This window comes from Rhopilema esculentum, chromosome 6, assembly GCF_057945365.1.
Source record: "Rhopilema esculentum isolate cy_ngs chromosome 6, ASM5794536v1, whole genome shotgun sequence".
Lineage (NCBI taxonomy): Eukaryota > Metazoa > Cnidaria > Scyphozoa > Rhizostomeae > Rhizostomatidae > Rhopilema > Rhopilema esculentum.
Window position 1 is genome coordinate 10883531 of NC_142820.1, and position 18721 is coordinate 10902251.

General features: G+C 36.1%; 3 protein-coding genes across 4 annotated transcripts in view; 1 reads left to right on the forward strand and 2 right to left on the reverse strand.

Annotated features, from left to right (window-relative positions):
• Window positions 1-4975: 4975 nt before the first annotated feature.
• On the reverse strand, window positions 4976-8529 carry LOC135686374 (multifunctional protein ADE2). The gene is made up of 2 exons (XM_065202591.2): window positions 8374-8529; window positions 4976-6377 (listed from the first exon to the last, which is right to left on the reverse strand). The coding sequence occupies exons 1-2, from the start codon at window positions 8387-8389 to the stop codon at window positions 5113-5115; spliced, it is 1281 nt and encodes a 426-aa protein (XP_065058663.2). The 5' UTR covers window positions 8390-8529; the 3' UTR covers window positions 4976-5112.
• A 542-nt stretch (window positions 8530-9071) lies between these two features.
• Window positions 9072-15948, forward strand: LOC135686372 (amidophosphoribosyltransferase). The gene is made up of 3 exons (XM_065202586.2): window positions 9072-9303; window positions 12638-13742; window positions 14343-15948. The coding sequence occupies exons 1-3, from the start codon at window positions 9179-9181 to the stop codon at window positions 14601-14603; spliced, it is 1491 nt and encodes a 496-aa protein (XP_065058658.2). The 5' UTR covers window positions 9072-9178; the 3' UTR covers window positions 14604-15948.
• LOC135686370 (serine/threonine-protein kinase DCLK1) overlaps window positions 14788-18721 on the reverse strand; it is a 36420-nt gene continuing 32486 nt past the window's right edge. For both annotated transcript variants that reach the window (XM_089108780.1, XM_089108778.1), the window contains one exon: window positions 14788-18183. In XM_089108780.1, the coding sequence (XP_088964906.1) occupies window positions 18112-18183 (72 nt within the window). In that variant the 3' untranslated portion in view covers window positions 14788-18111. The remainder of the gene's footprint in view (window positions 18184-18721) is intronic.

Here is an 18721-nt window from a genome sequence, read left to right on the forward strand (position 1 = left end):
TTGAAAAAGTGAACGTTGACACTAAGGCAAAAGTGGAAACATGGTGCCAAAGTTTCGTTTTCACATTTTGCTACAAATATATTTGTTAGAAATCCTGCATTCAACGTCTGAATAAATGTCAGATATTGTAAAGAAGTACAAAACATATCAAACTAAATATCATGGCAAGGGCTCCCATCTTTATACTATCCTGCAATACCATCAAGTTCCTGTTGAATAATTCCTTGAGGGCCCTTGAGCTTGACTGCCAGTTGCTGCAGTGGCGGCTCTTGCTAATGGGCATCTGGGGCAATGCCCCCTCAAAAAGATTCAAAGGAAATCTATGATATTCATATTTAATTTTGAAGATAGTCTTACTGTGGTTAATTATATAAGTTTGTATCTCTTCTAGAAAAAGCTCCTTGCCATCCCGTCTCATCCTTAGCCTCGCTTCTGGCCCGCTAGTGCCTTGAGCGATGATGTCATTTTACGGGCAAAGTTTTTTTTGCCCCTAGCCGACATGCGTACAAGCTAATTTTCGACCTCGAGCATTGCGAAACGTGGCCTGTGATTGGCTTATTTGGAGGAATTCGGGGCAAGAAAAATTTTGCCCATAAAATGACATCATCGCTAAACAACAACCACATCTATATATGCTTTTTCTTCTGCGCTCCATGACGATCAACATCGAACCATGAATACAGTGAAAAATTTGCAAACTCAACCTTTCTATCGCAATATTGATGGTCTGCCCTTCCAACTGTGAAAGTCACGAGCCGCCACTGAGTTGCTGTGCACTTTACTTTGTCGATTAGCCGCAAGTTCATATTGTCTAACTTTAGATAATGTGCACTTTATGCTTAAAATAGTATATTTTACATTGATACAAAGTTCTTTATAAAAGAAACGGACTAATAATTAAACAGTTGTCTGGAGTTGTGATATCGTATTTTCTGACGAATTTTGCAAATGAGAGTAAGTCTATAAGGAGTTTTCAAAAAAACTGAGGATATTTTCTGACTACTTCAAAAAAAGCCACATAAAGCACTGCCGTTTATTACCATGGGCACCTGAAAAGCAATTGGCATCGTGTAAACGCAGCCTGAGTTGGGAAGAGAAAAGGGCAAGTTTGTCACTGATGACATACCGTAAAATTTTCTAACCAAGTCTAGTTGGTCGTCGGCAGTGCTGAGGAGAAAGGGGGGTCAGGGGGGGTCACTGACCCGGGGGCCCATGACTTTATGGGCCCACAGATAATAACTTGGTCAAAAGTTGATAAGTAGCAATTCAGCTTCTCCACTATCAAAACCTTTCAATGATAGAAACAATAGTCGCAAATAAAATAAAATAAAAATAAAGCCTTTAAAATAAAATAAGGTAGAAGCAGCAATAGTATTAACCTCATTTATGTAACTTTAACAGAGCTAGTAGCGTTTGGTAATTGTCTAGATAGTTAACAAAACAATTTTCAAGACTTTGCATCTGTAAAAAGGTTAATTATGGAGCTATAGTCAAGTTTTTCGGCAATTTCATTTTCCATGGACATTGAAACCAGTGAGCTAAGCCTATTTTGGTCAATGTTAAAGCGAAGATAATACTTAATGAATTTGAGCTTATTGGACGATATTTCGCCTGATTCAACACTAGAAGGCAAAGTCAGAAACAAACTTAATGCAATGAAAAGATTGGGAAATAAGCGTTGCAAATTCAAATGCTTATGCTTGTTCACAGATAGAACTGAACTTTTTTAACTTTGAGGATATTTTAGGATATCTTCTTTGGCTCTACTAACCGCCAAGAGCCCTAATAACCAGTAAATTCAGTTGTTTAATCAATTCTTCATACTACAGTCATACTGTTATTTCTAGTCACTTGCAGTCTTGGATGCATAAGATAGCAAGAAAAAATGCTAAAATAAAGTTCATGCAAAGCCAAAACTAAGCAAAATCCACTCATTCGATGTTCTTAAGAAAAAATCGTTATAAATACTAGAGATTGACTACATGTTTCTAAAGAGTAGATATTTTAGGTGTCTTTTCAAGGGGTACTCATCGAGTGTGAAAAAGCAGGAGCTGTAGTGGGCCGAATTCTCTTTACGGTTGCCTTCACGTGGCTTTTCATAATTTTTCCTTATAGTTTGATCTAATATAGTTACTTCGTCTTGCATCAAAAACATAATATCTATCAGTTTTTAGCATTGTTTATTGGCGCCATATTGAATTAAAAAGTATGGTCAGAAACAAATTTTTTTAAAATTATGAGAGATCGGCTACTTGCTTCTCTCAAGTATACACCAATTCGACAAACTTCATAATGTACGACCTTTTTATGTTCAGATTTGGCTTTATCGTCATTATTGGCTGGATACAATTTTTTCATATTGTTTGTGCGTGTTATGTAGATTCAATGCAGAAATGAGGCTGTAAGTTGAATTGGTGTGTTGCGTGCTTCGTCTAATCTGTTTAGAATATTTGTTTAGAATAGAATATGTCTAGCCTTGGATAAAAAAAATGAAAAATGAACAATATCTGTTCAAAGTTTTGAAGAATTAGAGGAAAGATTTTATCAGCAAATTAATTTTGCAACTTAAATGGTTTAAAAAACTGTTGTTTAGTGTTCTTAGAAAGAATTCATAGTATAAAGATGTGGAACAATTAATGTAGATAAAAACATTTTTATGATGCCATTTGATGTTCCCGTCTATTTTGTTGAGATAATATAAGCCAAAACTATTTGCGGTAGATTCCATGCTATTGGCATTTTTACTAATCGTGAAGTATGAAAGGCCGCCTCTTCTTTTGCGGGCGCCTCCTTTGAGAAGATGCCTCAAAAAAGTTTGAGAATTTTAAAAGAGCAACCCAGGCGTAATATGGTATCTTAACAGCTCTACATATCAAAAGTCACTTGAGTCAATGCTGTTATCAAATAGCTAATTCTAACACAACATTAAAAGATGTATTCAGTTATTTTGTTATTTCATATTTCATACTGGGAACCAAAGTTATTTCATATTTCAAAACCAAAACATTTAAATAGTTATATTTTCTCTCCGAAAACTTTAATTATTTCATATTTCAATTTTCCCAAATAGGCGCTCTTTTGCTATCGCGGCCGCGTCTTCGCGCTTAATTTCATTGCGGATTGCGGCATTTGGTTGATTTTTGCACGGTTTTGCCCCCCCCCCCCTATAATAGGCCCCCTTTAAATTACCAAAGAAGTTATAGCCACCATCGCAATTTCAGCAACCAAAATAGCCGCAATTTTAGCAACCATCGTCTCAAAAATTTTCCTCGGACCACTTGCTTTCTATCTTTCGTTTTGACACGGGGCCTATAAATCCTGTCCGCGGCCCTGGTCGTCGGGGGCGGAGGAGAATCGTAATAATATATTGTTTATATTTTTAGCACGGTTATAATCCACACATGGATTTTTGCCCTCAAAGATTCTTATCATATGTACAATTTTGACTAAAATTTCCGTTCAAGTTAATGGTAAGAACCCATTGGTGGCACGCTTCTACAAATTGAATGTTTGTATCATTAAGATGTGTCATTTTTGTCCTAACAAAAAGGGAAACATAAATACATGCATAGATCTATAAGTACCTTTTTACACGAAAATTCGCGTTAATGGTAAGTGGATTTAAAGTTTCTCTTGTACCTTGCTCAAACTAGGAAAAGATGTTTTTTTAAAAACTTGGGAAAAGACAAAAAACTTGGCAATTTTTTGTAATTTTAAAAAGCGACATTAAAAATTAAAGTGGGATGAAATGAACGATTAAAAGGCTTATTTTAACGCTAGTAATTTAATAAGGGATGAGAAATTTACGCAGTCATGAAATTAACGTGGGTTTAATTGACGCGGATGTTTTTCGATTCGCGTTAATTAAGGAATTTTTCAATTCGCGTTAATCTATGTATCGCGGTATTTTTATGTAATAAGGTAAACAAGTAGAGATCTTCATAAGATTTGAATCGAAGTCTAGAAAATGTCTCATGCCCTCTTAAATTTGAAAAATGAAAAATACTTCGTAGTTAAAGCCTCGATAAGAATGGTTTGAGTTCTTATTATGAAGGGAAAAACTCAGTTTGTTACTCAAGTTTCTATTGTCTTTAAAAAACAATCCTGCAATCTTTCAACGTTTATTCCACCAATTTCCTTTTCGTGCTTATTGCAAACACTACGTTATTGAAATGGTTGGCAGCACTGGTTATATGTATTCAAGACTTAATTCGTTTCAAATTGCACGAAAGTTTCTCTTTGCAGAAGCTTATGACAGTGCGACTCTCATGTGCAGACGAATCAGATTGCTCAGCGGTTGCCAATTCATCGGAAACATTCCTTACTCACTCTAGTTACTTCTCCCGCAATGCTAATTGTGTCCCGCTGAAGTTTCGTCAAAAAAGCAAGAGAATTTACATACTTTTTACAATGTTTTCAACTGCAAGAATTCTCACTGACACAGTTAAGCCAGCTTTATTTTGTTGTTTTATTGTTTGGTATTTGTCATTGTGAGTGTTTTCACTTTCTGCATTTTGCTTTTGGGTGTCTTTTAAGGCTCACATTAGTTTACAAAGGGGTCAAGAGTCCAAAATGGACAAGGTATATAAACAGAAACTCTGTCTTTGTTAAAATAGTGGTGTTTAGGAATGGTGTTCTACTAACTTACCTTGAATAAGGCCTTTTAGTCAGAAAGTTGCAACAAAGATCGAGGCACATGGTTTCTAAAGTGCAACTAAGCTGTTGACATTATGCAGCTTTTAAATCTAAGCATTCTTCATTTACCCTGCATCTAATCAATCAACATCTTATATTTTTCTACTTGATTCTTATCCAATGATAGCCTAGTGACAAATAAAATAGTAAGAAAAATACAAAGTTTTCTTTTTCATTAATGACTGTTTATAAAGCAGCAAAAAGGTGCCTTTTTAAATTCATTCTTCTTGAATCACAAAAAGGCTGGTAGACAAAACAAACATAACTTACAGAACCTGAACACATTTGAAGCTGGACATTTTCATTATTAATTCATAGCTCATTACAAAATTCTACATATAAATAAAAAAAAGACAATTAGAACTGAAATTAGAAAAGTGCGTGTAATCATTTTTTACCAACTATAGTTTTATCCGTTTATTGGCTTTGGAAAAGCAGTTTGCTGTCAGCTTCCATCAGTTTCAAAGCATTATTCAAACGCTTGGCTCTCATCCTACACCAAATCATGTGGTTTTCCATGCCAAGAATCTGTGCAGCAGCAAGAGCAGCTCCTTCTGTATCCAAAATGGTTGTGCATCCAAGACCAGAAGGGAGACGTAAGGATGACCATACATCATGTGCTCCCCAGTCTGCTTTGATTGGTGGGCAATTGATGACAGGGTAGGCAGTATTACCAGAAAGGACAGGGCCTAGGCCATTGCTTCGACCTGCAATTGCTATAAAGACTGTTGGGATTTGATGACCTTCATACCACCTCAAGATCCTGAGAGTCTCTTCTGTACCTTTATGAGCTGAACTGACACGGATCTCTGCAGGTATGCCAAAACACTGTAAGTGCTTCTCAATCTTCTTCCCATGTTCTAAATCACTTGCTGACCCCATCATGATCACAACTCTTGCAAATGGCCTAGTAATCAACTGTTGGGCTTGGTCGCTTACCCATTGGTAGTTCTTCTTTATTTCTGCCATTGCCTCTGTTGTAACCTCTTTTAAGTTGCGGTACACCTGCTTGTCCCTCATGAGCCTTTTGTCTCCTGCCTGCCACAGTCGCCAAGAATCATTATCGATGACATCAGCAACAATTATTTCCTTTGTTTCAACATCGACACCAAATTCAATTTTCATATCAACGAGGGCACAATTTCTGCTATTCCAAGCCTTTTCAAGTATCTCAAAAATTGCTTTGGCACTGTCACCCATATGGTCAAGTTCATGTCTTCCAATTGTTACTCCTCCATGTGTCAAACTAGCTTCAAGGCACTGCTCTCTGGACCATTGTGGATCATGATTTGCATCATCTTTGAAGAAGGTCTCGAGAAGAGGAGGTGAAAACCTAAATCCCTCTTTTACACCAGGATTTCTTTTTAGAAATGAGCCAGTAGCAATTCTTCTGCAAACAACCTCAAGTGGTATCATCTCACAATGCTTGCTTATAAATGATGTATCAGTGTGGCGTTTTATGAAATGTGTTTTAACACCAACTGCATTGAGGTACTCAAAGATGGCACTTGTGGTTGAAGTACTCAAAGCAGCCTTGCCTTCCATTTTATCCATACGAGCTCCATCCCCACAAGAGATCTTGTCCTTGGACTGCAACAGTACACAACTCTTAGTGGTATATTCAGGCAGCTCATAAACTACTTTTGTCTTTCCCTCTATGACAACTTTACCAAGTTTAAGTTCTAAAATTGAAGACAATAAGAATAATGATTTATAAACTTATTAATATTAGCTAATCTTGTATTAAAATGGAAGTTAACAAAACATATTCACAAAATACAAATTTCCCTGATGATCCTTAATTCTCATATATCACCAGATTATGTCATGGCTAATTGCCTGGATCTAAACACTGTTCCATTGGTAAATGAAAGGAAATGCCAAATTCAGGTTTCCATTTTGAAAAAAATGGCTCACATCAAATATCACTGTTGATGCAAACACAGTGCTTCTGATATTTTATTTTCTTGCAGACTTTTGTCATAGCTGTCTTGATTCAGAAAAGTATAAAAAATCACACCCATTATTTCATAACAACTCATCATTAAAATTCAGGAAAAAATTGCTTACGAAATGGGTTGAGCATGTCTCCTTACAATTAAGATGAGCTGGTGCATGATTCTCGCACTATCATGCACCAGCTCATCTTAATTGTAAGGAGATCATCTAAAGCTGGTGCATGGTTCTCGCAAGATCTAAGGGCCACAAAAAACAGAGGGCAAGGAAGGCCATATCTGAGTAACATGTGATTTTAATACCTGACATTTTTCGGAAGTTAAGAAACAACCCTACCCAAATAAAAAAAAGCTAAGAAACATTTATAATTGGCAGTTGTAAATTCCCAAGTTGACACTCGAAACAGTCTTGACATTTAACATCACTGTATATTGCAACACTACACTTGACATGCAGTTTGTATTCATTCTCAGTAAATTGCACACTCAAGAAGTTCCCATTTAAAAATTTGTTTTGACTTCAATTTTACATTGATGAAGTTCATTGAGCCTAACTGTTTACAGACCTCAACAGAGTTAGTAATTCTAGGAAAACAAAATCCCTTGATCACTTTGTTAGTTTATCTCTGAATGTGAGTTAACTATTTACTTTACCTTGAAAGCATGTTTAAAAAATTCATTACCTAAGAAATTTAACATGTAAGAAACTTTTGATAGCAAAATGAACGGAAAATTTAAAAAAATGCCTACCAGCACTGGACCTTAGTTCCTTACAAAAAATTATGTGTATGCATTTTAGGCTAATCTGAATGTTTCTGCACACAAGGGGCCTTGCCTTCCCGTTTTACCCCAGGCCTTCCAAGCCTCTCAGTGGCCCTGCTCCCATCAAAGAGTCACCAGACACTGTGCAACCTTTTAAGGACACGCCCTTTAGAACACCACAAAATTGTCCTTTTAGAAAATACTTGCTTATATTCACTTGTTATTTATAAATAGTCTGATTTAGAGAAGAAATCAGTTAAAATAAAAATAGATATAATTAGGACTTGGATACCAAAACGACGGGGGTGTGCACTCCTAAGATTGTTTTGGTGAACCAGCTAAAAATGACACCTGGCTTTAGAATTTCTGGAAAAAAGAACAAAGGAAAACAAAAGCTTTGGTGCCAGTTGCCATGGTTGCCAGAACACCACAAAAACAATAGGCGGGAAACCTCTTTGCTGTTATTTTTGAATAGAAAAAATACGAAAATCAGGCAACCGGCTTTAGATTATATCCTTTGAACAGATACCCGGCCTTAGAATAAATTGCCGAAAATGATACCCGGCAAGACGTGCACATCCTGTCAGCAAAATATACTAAGTAGCCCCCCCCCCCCGGGGTTAGAGTAACATTTTCAAAAAAATTTCTAACCTACAGCCCCTGCGAGTTACATCATCTTTTAATCAAAATGCTAGTTTTATAAATGAAAGTTCCAAGGCAAATAATTATCCTTGCAGAAAATCGGAGAACAGTTCTGTTACAACTTAAAAGCTTAGGACAAAAAGTCCTGAACTGAAAAAAGGCCCTTGGGCCTAAAGATCAATCGAGGCAAAAAGCACCATAACGAGTAAAGGCCTAGCGGAACTTAACTGCGTAGACGAATTCTGCATTTTTTTAAATTGAGTGATAAGCGTTAAATTGAAGAAAATTTCAAAATAAAGTAATTTTAAACAAATCATACCTTCAGAGCTCGCCATCGTGTCAGAATCGTCTTATTTGGACCCTTGCCAACAAGACCGCGTGGTATGGTAGACACGCGTGAAGGAAATCAATTACCCAGAATGCAGTGTAACCTTCCGTGCGTGCCACCACATGTTTTGTTTTTCTTGGAAAAGGATTAGAAAGCCCTCGCTTTGGCGGGAAGCTCTCTTTTTCCTTTATGATATACGAAGGCCAGAAAAGAAATCAATGCACAAAGTTCAAAACCATAAAATCCAGAAACGTGTTAACAATTTAGTGAACATATGTTTAAAATATCTAATTCAAGCCACACCTAGTTACATCCCATACACGAGTAACTTTCCTTGAGAAGCCTGTTATGACAGGGTGTTCTAGACCAGTACCCTGCTACTTACTTCGTGAAAGGTTTTTGGTACAAATTACTTTATGATGATATCAACAGGGTTTTCATAAAGCTTTTAGTTTAGAAAAAATGTTTTCTAGAAAGACTGAACATGATTTCTTACGGAATTGAACCATTTCTTCAGTGAACCATTTCTTAGCGCTTTTTTTCTAGTGAATGGATGGAAGATATTTTCCGGTGGTACTTTTTGTCGTAAAAGTTTAAATGATTTAAATGACCAAAGAATGAGATAAAAAAGAAAGTCTCATTACTCATGTCAAAGAAAAACTTGGAGGTTTTCTGATGTCCTGTTTCCCTGTGCATAACCGGGATTTTCTTCTTCAGTTTCTCACGTGCCGGGTCATGGTTGATGAAGAGCAGTTAGAGTGAACAACGAAAAGCTATTGCTAGAAATCGGTCAAAGATGGAGGAAGATGACGTACTGAGAGATTCATGTGCTGTTTTTGGTTGTGTAGCATCTCCTGAGGCAGTTGCCAATTTCAGTTTGACGAATCTCATGTATCTCGGCCTAATGGCTTTGCAGCATAGGTAAGTCCCTAAAAGCAGAGCTCTGCTAAAGTGGAGAGAGAAAAACCTGTGTTTTATACCTATGTATTTGTTACTATATACGTTTTTAGGACACTGAGAAGCTGAACTTATAGAGCAGTGACCTTATCATTCCTCATGATATGCCCACACCTCGTGATTCTTACGCTTGGAATTTGAGGGAGCTGGCGACTCTCCAAGTGAAAGTTTGGTCATGCATGTTAGGTACTCAAACCAGGGACGCCGGAACGACAAAGCGGCAAGGGGGGGCAGGCTTGAGTAAAAGGGCATTTGAAAGATAATTCAAAGCTTCTAAAAATTCCTACGTTACTGTCATTTTATTTCGATCTTCTGTAGGTATCTTGAACAATTTTTAAGAAGTTCAGAATTTCAAATGAATATATCTGATTATTACAAAATTGGCCGATTTCAACGGCATTTTATTGAAAAGGGCACTCTTCCCCCTTGCCTATCAAAAAGCAACTTGGGTGGTTCCCTGCACCCCATTTTTCTTGTGTCCTGGACTCAAACCCCAGGCTCTTGTATCTGTCAGCTGTAGTCTGTCTTTGATACACAGAATCTGTTTCCTGAGGCACCATCACACAAATGGAAGATGGCGCAAATCAAATAATAACCCAAGGGAGGGGGGGGGGAAGTTTGCGATTTGTCAGGAAGGTCAGACCAACTTGCTTAGGAAATGAAAGGACTCTTCAAAACTTATCTAAGAAGATACTCAAAACAAAAATGTATGAAGTGATTGCCTTCCTACATAAGCCTTGTCGTTCTGTAACCTATAAAGATAATATAAGAATGTATGAAAAACAAACCTTGAGTTTCAACTTCTTCTACTTCATTTTTACTGGGCTGAATAGATAAATTATCTACTTAGGGTGCATTTATATCATTAGCTAAGGCTTCAAAAGCACTTATTCTTGTTTCTATATGTTAACAAATTTTCCAGCACTGAAGGCAATATTGTACAAAAAATCTGAATTTTTTTCTACAAATATGCAAAAATTCAAAATGAGCATGATGGAAATTTTTTCATGTTTGTTTATTGAAATGTGTAACAAGCTTCCTACTTTGACCTTGCCCACTTTTTTGTTTTTGTTTAATTTCCTTTTCATGTACAAAAAATACCAGAGCAATTTCAGAATTGAGAAAGAAACAGCTACTTTGTAGCCAATCTATTTAAATGCACTGCTCTCATGAATTTACTGCATATCCCAAAATATATTTTGGTTTTAATTTATCAGATAATTGCACCGATAATTCAAAAATACTAAAATAAGGTCTCCTTGAGGTAGAATTATGAAAGTGTACAAATGTTCCAGTTATACTGACTAATTTAATCTTACCTTTTTAGTGTTGAAGATCAATCAATAAAAAAATCAGTGTGCAGCAAAAATCTCTGTAAAACTGACATAGTTAAGGTTTACTTACACAGTAAAATTTTGTATAAAAAGTCATCTGATCAAGCTTCCATTTCATCCTGCACAATCAATAACTTTTGTGTCTGTGGTAAACCCAAACTTCTGCACATTGTAACTCCCAGAAGGAGTGGATCACCATCAAAGTGTGGCATGGTTGATTGATGGGAGAATATTGAGGGCTGCCCTTTTGACTACTACTTCCAGGTGCATAGTCCTTTACACAGGGACAGCAAATATTTTTGCTCTATTTTTAAAGAGTATATGTATTTACAGAAATGCAAAAAAACTCAAGTTGTTGTAAAATGTGGAATCCATTTTCTTTTGAACAATTTCTGCACAATTTCTGCACAAGGGAGTTGTTCTGCGCAATATCTCCATGTTTTGCACTGATTTGTAGGAAAAGTAACAGGAAAGCTCCACAAATTTTTGGGACTGATTCTTTCCAAAAATTTGTCTGGGCAATTTTTACGCTTGTCAGTGGAGCATTCTCTCTGGCCTATGATGCTTTCACCTGGTCCCAGAGCCCTAGAAAGGACCAACTTTTCACAATTATAGCAAGTCAGATATCAAATGATTGGGATGTCACAAACCTCTCGCATACACTGCCCTGATTTGAACCTGGGAGGAAGTGTTGAATATATCTAACGTATTCTATATATACCAATAATTCAAGTAAAAAGAATTGTAGAGTCACAAAAATAACTGGGATATTATTAAAAACTTGTAAAGAGCCTCATCATCACTGCCCAGTTATAACAAAGGAAAAGAAGTCTGGGGGACTAGTTGCTACCTCTTTAGGGGGAACTTCCAATAAATTGCTGAGTTCAGACTGTGATTTATTACAAAAAAATCAACAATATTTATCTTGTCCAAATCAACAACAGTCAATGCAAAGCAAAGGAATTTGCCAAAGAAACACAATGGAATTACAAAGAATTGTAGATTAAAGTACAAGTCCCCATACAATTCCTTTGACAATCATGCATGGAAATACACTAGATAGTTTTCTAGAAAAAGGTTATTGTACAAAATATGTTGTCATGATGATAAATAGCATTGGAATGTTGAGTTGTTTGGCCTGAGAAAATAGATTTGGCCTGAGCTGAAAATTTGGCCTTTTTCAACTTTGAACTTTTCATTTCTGGACAGACCCTTAATTTTGTGTTGCCTTCTAATGATAACCTATCCAATACCAGTGGCCTCACTTTCGTGCCGAGGTGTGGGGTGAAACTAGGGGTGATAACTTTTCTGCGAAGTTGTTTCCCGCAGTGATAAGACAAATAGAAGGCTCATTCAGAACATTTTCAGCAAAGATATAATTGGTGTTTGCATTTTCTATTTGCTTTATAATGTATTCTGTTATCATGGGAGTTTAACCTTTTCTTTCACTAAAGCAAGGCACTTCATTCTCCTTTGTATAGCAGGAATAGCCATAAACACAAGCAAGTCCTGTTAGAAAAGGGCAGTTGCACCCATTTTCAATTGTTCCTAACCTTTAATTTTCCGTATAAAGAAACCGTGCTCTTAGTTGAAAGGATAGTACATTTCATTGACTTTTTCAGAAAGCTGAATATTCATAAAAACGTCTTCTGCCAAATGGGAATGAGTCTTTGTGCACCAAACATTAGGTAATGTTGTGATTTTCAGAAGGCAGTGTTTTAAAAGCTTTCAGTGATATAGATCCAAAAACTCAATAATCCTACACAAAGGTTGTTCTAAGAAAGATAAAGTTAATTTTCAAATCGTTGCACTTTTTGCTAAGACCTTTGGTGTGAAAAATACTTTGAGGTATTTGTCAAGTCCAATGATTCCTTCTATTTCTCTTAAGCTTGTTTTTCAAGTAGAAAAATGGTTTCTTATTTCATTAATGAATACCAACATTAAAATGCTATTAAATGTTCTAGGGGACAGGAAAGTACTGGTATGGTGACATCAAATGGTAATGAGATGTTTGTAAAGAAAGGGATGGGACTTGTTGCAAATGTTTATGGACCAGAGTCAATGAAGCATCTTGCTGGCCATATGGCAATAGGACACAACAGGTATTCCACAGCTGGTAAATCAGAAATTGTCAATTGTCAGCCGTTTGTTGTCAATACAATCCATGGTAAAATAGCTGTTGCACATAATGGTGAACTTGTCAATGCACAATCATTGAGAAAAAGAATCCTTAGGCACGGTGTTGGCTTGTCAACTGATTCAGACAGCGAACTTATTACACAACTAATGGTCAGTGAGCCACCTTGTGGTGAACCTAGTGGACCACAATGGGGAGAAAGGATCAAGCACTTGATGACAGTAGCGAAATGCTCGTATTCAATTGTCATCTTGACGAACGATGGTCTTTATGGTGTCCGTGACCCATATGGTAACCGTCCTCTCTGCATTGGAAAGCTAGATCTTTCAGTGCCAAATGAAACCGAAAATGGCAAAAAGAAAATAACAGAGTCATCAATATACATCCTTTCATCAGAATCCTGTGCTTTTCATTCCATTAGAGCTAAACTTGTTCGTGATGTTAAGCCAGGAGAAATTATCAAACTCTCAGAAAATGGTATAGAATCTTTAGGTATTGTCCAAAGACAACATGAAGACTCATTACCTGCATTTTGCATATTTGAGTATGTTTATTTTGCACGAGCAGATACAGTTTTTGAAAATCAGCTTGTTTATGAAGCAAGGAAAAACTGTGGTCGACGGTTAGCTATAGAGGCTCCAGTTGATGCGGACATTGTAAGCACAGTTCCTGAGTCTGCAACGCCAGCAGCATTTGGCTATTCAGAACAGTCAGGGATACCATATTCACAGGTTTTTGTCAAAAATCGCTATGTAGGTCGCACTTTTATTCAACCAAGCAACCATCTTCGAAAGCTGGGGGTGACAACAAAGTTCGGCCCGCTTACGCAGAACTTTAAGGACAAACGAGTTGTCCTTCTAGATGATTCTATAGTGAGGGGCAATACAATGGGGCCAATTATTCAACTGCTTATGGAGTCAGGAGCCAAAGAGGTACAGAAAACTCTATTTCTATTGATTCAGCTACCCCCAAGAGATTGTTTCAACACTCCAAAACTGCTTTGAAGATTGATTTAGAAGGGTAGTTCATTACAGCAAAAACTCCTAACTATTTACTTCCGTGTATTCTAAAATAATATTAAAACGGGGTATAGATTAGCCACAAAGCTTCAAACAACTGTGCAAGCGAAAAGAAATGATTTTTATGAATAAAACAAGAGCAAAGACATCCACATTACTAGTTTTTAAAAGAGAGCTGTCCTAAAAAACGCCGCGTCGTTTTCTTTAAATAATGACCCCCAAGTATTTTATCAGATGACACTTGAAATGTTGTTACAACTGAAAAACAGAAAAATAGTGAACTAGCGGAGTCAAAATAAACAGCATGAAGGAGGGCAAGCGGTTACTTAACACCTGACAATAGCCGATTTCGAACATCGTAAAAAGTTAGATGCAGATTAGAACGAGCAACCCTTAAGATGAAAATAAAATGGAGTAATTATCAATTTATTGTTGACAGTATACAAATTAACTGCTTTTCAGTCCTTTCTAGCCTTGTGCTATTCCGTAAAACATTGTTTTTAATCGTTACAGGTTCATGTAAGAATAGCCTCTCCACCAGTAAAGCATCCCTGCTTTATGGGCATAAACATACCAACAAAATCTGAACTAATTGCTAACCGGATGAACGCAGAGGAACTTGCAAAGCATCTTGGGGCGACAAGTCTGGTTTATTTAAGTACTGATGGGTTGAAAAAGGCCATTCAACAAGGCATCAAAGGAGGAAAGGAACAAAATGTTGGACACTGCACTGCATGTCTTACCGGAACATATCCTGTCGAGCTTGAGTGGTGACGCTCTTCCAATGGAACGCTCGTGTTTCCGCTCCAAAGATTGCTTATAGTCGTAAAAGCTGGGTTAGGAGTCTCCCGATTTAGGCAGGAGTTTCCCGATTTAGGCGAGAGTCTCCCGATTTAGGCAGAAGTCTCCCGATTTAGGCGGGAGTCTCCCGATTTCAAATCTGACCTCCCGCTTTCAGTATAAATCTGTTATAAAATTCAATTTCGAAAAACATGTTGTGCAAATAAAGAGAATATACCTGAGTGTACGTGAAGTTTGTCACCGTATTTACCGTATCCATTACATTTCTGACGTTTAATCTATAACTGGTAAAATGTATCTTGTTTGAGAGACGAACGAGGGAAATATCAGCAGAATTTTTTCCGTGAGAAAAGATAAATTTTGTTTAGGGATTTTTATAGAAGAAACACAACTCCCCATTATGCTAACCAAAAATATATACTTTCTCAGAAAATCAAATGATTTAAAACAGTTTTTCCCGTAAATTATGCCACAAAAGAAAAAACCAACTATAATATTAGAGACAAAAATATGCCTGACTCCTTACTACAACATAAATTTTTCTGATGAATTGCCTCGCAAATGTGTAAATCTGCATGTATGAGTTACAACAAAGAACAACTTGAGCTTTAGAACCGGTGCATTCGAATGTTTTTGTCATCTCAATTTTCTTTTGACATTTTTATAGAAAGTTGATACTTATTAAAAAATAGTTTCAATCAACTGTTGTACTCAATATAGTAAGATAAAGTGAAGAAATTCATCATAAATTTAGATGTAAGAGAGTTTATCACCTAATTATTTTTGTAGAAATTTTTTACAAATTTAGTCTGGTATTAATTTTTGCGGAATGACCAAATTTGAATACTTCACAGGAATGTATTAAAAATCTCCCCATTTTCAATATTCCTAGGTTGAAACGCCTGATATCTACAGTGTTTTGAAGGTACTGACGTTTTCCCCACCAAGATATACCTTTAGAATACCGCCAAGAAATATCTTAAGAATGGAGGCTCAACAACAGAGAAATGTGTACGTAGGACTGGGTTAGCAGTAGCGTAATGCATTTAACTTATGTATTTCAATTGATCTAAATAGAAACCAACCAAATGATGCATCGTTACCCTGTCCCACTAAACTTTTTAAGAATGTTTTGGAGCACCAAGATCTATATTATACATTTTATAGCATTTTCAGTCAATTTTTTTATTCATATTTTCCATAGTATTTTGTGTAAAGCAAATATTTCTTAGTCTCTATTTATTACTTTTTAAATTATTATGGGTACATCTTCCAGTTTGAAATTAGATTGTTAGGAGAAAAGTTTTTAAAACACCAATGTAGTGTTTTGTCTTAGTCCCTGTCTTAAAAAACTCCATCTTCGCAAAACTGATGAACAATTCTGCATTAGATCATATGGGTTCCACATTTCGGAAGTATAAGGGTTCACATGCTAAGTTAAGATGAAGTAGCATCTCAAACTCAAATGCGAAGAAAGAGATCTAGCCAAAGAAACCAATGTCATGAAAATTAAGTCCTTGTATAAAAAAATAAAACAGCAGCAAGTGTTGATATCTGAAAACATTTGCTCCATCTTCAACCCTTGCTAAAAGGGGAATATCACAAAGATTGACAAAACAGGACACCAGATGGGTGGACATGTTCTTTTGGATCACATGGTCCTGGTTGAATGGTTTTGATGATGTAACCAATGAATTATTTAATTGGCCTAAAACTTTAGAAAACCTTCTTCGCTTTTTAAAGTACCATTCCTTTTAAAAGATGTAGGTTTAAGATTCCCGTCACGAACCTTGTTTTGTTGTGTGTTTCGGAGTAAATGTGAAAATGTGTGGTGACAAATTGAATCCATGGTAGCCATGAAATATTGATGTGTAAGCAATCACTTGATGTTATCAGGATAAAGGATTGAGCAGTCACTTGAAGCAAGATAAAATTGGCGTAGTTCATACAAATTGGTATACAAAACACGAAAGTTGGCTAAGAAAAGGTGGCTAGAGAACGTACTAAAACATGCTAAAAATGCAAGAGCAGCGGCCCATTCGCCTCGGCAAGGCTTGCTCTTGTCAAAAGTAGTCTTGTTTCGGACAACAGAGCCCGTTTCACCTAGAATCGGGATGCGAAAAAGGAGGTAAATCGAGGAGTTTTAGTTAGATTATTTTAGTTCTATTATTTTATCTTGCTTGAAGAAATGAAGCGCATAAAAGTAATTCGTATTAGGAGATTGTTCACGCAAGAAATCCAAGAGAACAATGATAAAGATACACAGAAAACTGTGACTGACCACAAAGATATATTTAAATTATAAAAGATGAATAGTAAATAGTTTCTTTACCAAACTGAATGTCTATCAAGGACAAAACAAAATGAGGGGTATTAAAGGTATTGGAAACGCCAAAGCATCTACCGTGGAAAGTACAAATATAATATATAATACTATATTTTAAACCCTATAGAAAAGAACGACAACGACAAAAATATTTGTCATGCTAAAGCAACATTAAATGGTAAGAATGAAGTGCACATTGAAATAACTCAATGGTCCAGCTTGTGCCTCCTATTTGCAGATATATATTTACTTTCTAGACCTCTAACTTGCCGTAAAAAGTTATTCTTCAAAAAAAGGAATTGCATTAGTAGAGGTTTAATGCCAAGGAAATTTCTATAAGAATCTAAGACCTTTTTGATATACGTAAGCAAAAAGGCGATGAATTAAACATTCAATATGTGAAAAATAGGATATAACGCGTAAAATGTCACTCTAAAATTTTTGTTGGACTTGGCATTATCAACGTAATTTAGTCTTAGTAAAACAAGATAAAAAACGATAAGTCACCCTAGAAATTTAGTAAAAGAATTTTAAAAACTTCAAAAATTAAAATATCTTTTCATAAAACTTTTCTGTGCATTGCATATAAACATCTCTAACACTCATAATCCACACTATTTACAACAGTATTTTTCTCGGGAAGTGTTTCATTAATAATAATAACTATGAAAATCTCTCTCTGTGCAGAAAATCGTACAATAAGCAAAAAGCCAGATAACGTATCGTTTTTAAGATTTTTGTATAGCCAGTAAATTTCTCATTCTGAATAGTCACTGGCCCTTGTCTACTATGTTAATGTATATATAAGTCGTAAATGTTCTTTGTCAGTTTTGCTGTTTTGTGACGTAAACCCGTACTTTAGCAAACTGAATAAAGATCTTGTGAAAAACGGCCAGCATAATTGCCGTATTCTCGAAATCCCTTTCGATTGGTATCTTGTTAGTCTACCTAAATTTTCTTAAAAAACCTAGCGTAAAAAAATAAACTTCATAACATGCCAATTGTTGCTGTTCCTAAGCAGTCCCCTATAAAGAACGGAAGATAGAAGAACATCGTTCGAATTAATCAGTCTAACTATAAAAACTTTGTCCTTGTAACCTACACCACGCATACCTTAGTTTGTTTGTCTCAGATCACTATCGGTCACTGTCACTTTCATCTGTCTCTTTTGCTATTGTTGTTGACGTCAATTTTCAAATAGTTTGACAGCTTTTCCAGCTCAGGATCCTTTTGAATTTGAGAAAAACAGAACTCGATTAGAACCAGTGTAAAACATGTAAAGCAAAAACTGGAGAAACTCATAAGAACGAATAGCCAAAGTGTGTCTGGGTCCTTGAAAACAATTGGTGCCGTGACCTCATCCTTTTAGACAAGAAACGAGCCCCTTTGTGAAATACTGCCTACAGGCTGCATATAATTCACATTAGAATTCATTTACAGCATGTGAATAAAACATGGTAACTTGCTTTCATTGGGGCATCAAATAATGGAACTTCGATGTCTCATATATTTTTTTTCTTACACTTTCTGTACCTTTGAAAATCTCACATTCTGGGTTATTTCATGTTCTTTTTAAGTTGTCCTAAAAATTCAAAATACGGAAGTAATCGACGGGACCACAAAAATACATAAATTATCGAGTAGCAATTATAGATATTGAGATGCGATGAAAACACTCACAAGCTATAAATGGAAAAGTCTCAAGTTAGATCTCGAGGAAATGGTCCCAGTATCATTGCGGCGGAAGTCATCGACGTCTCAAGTT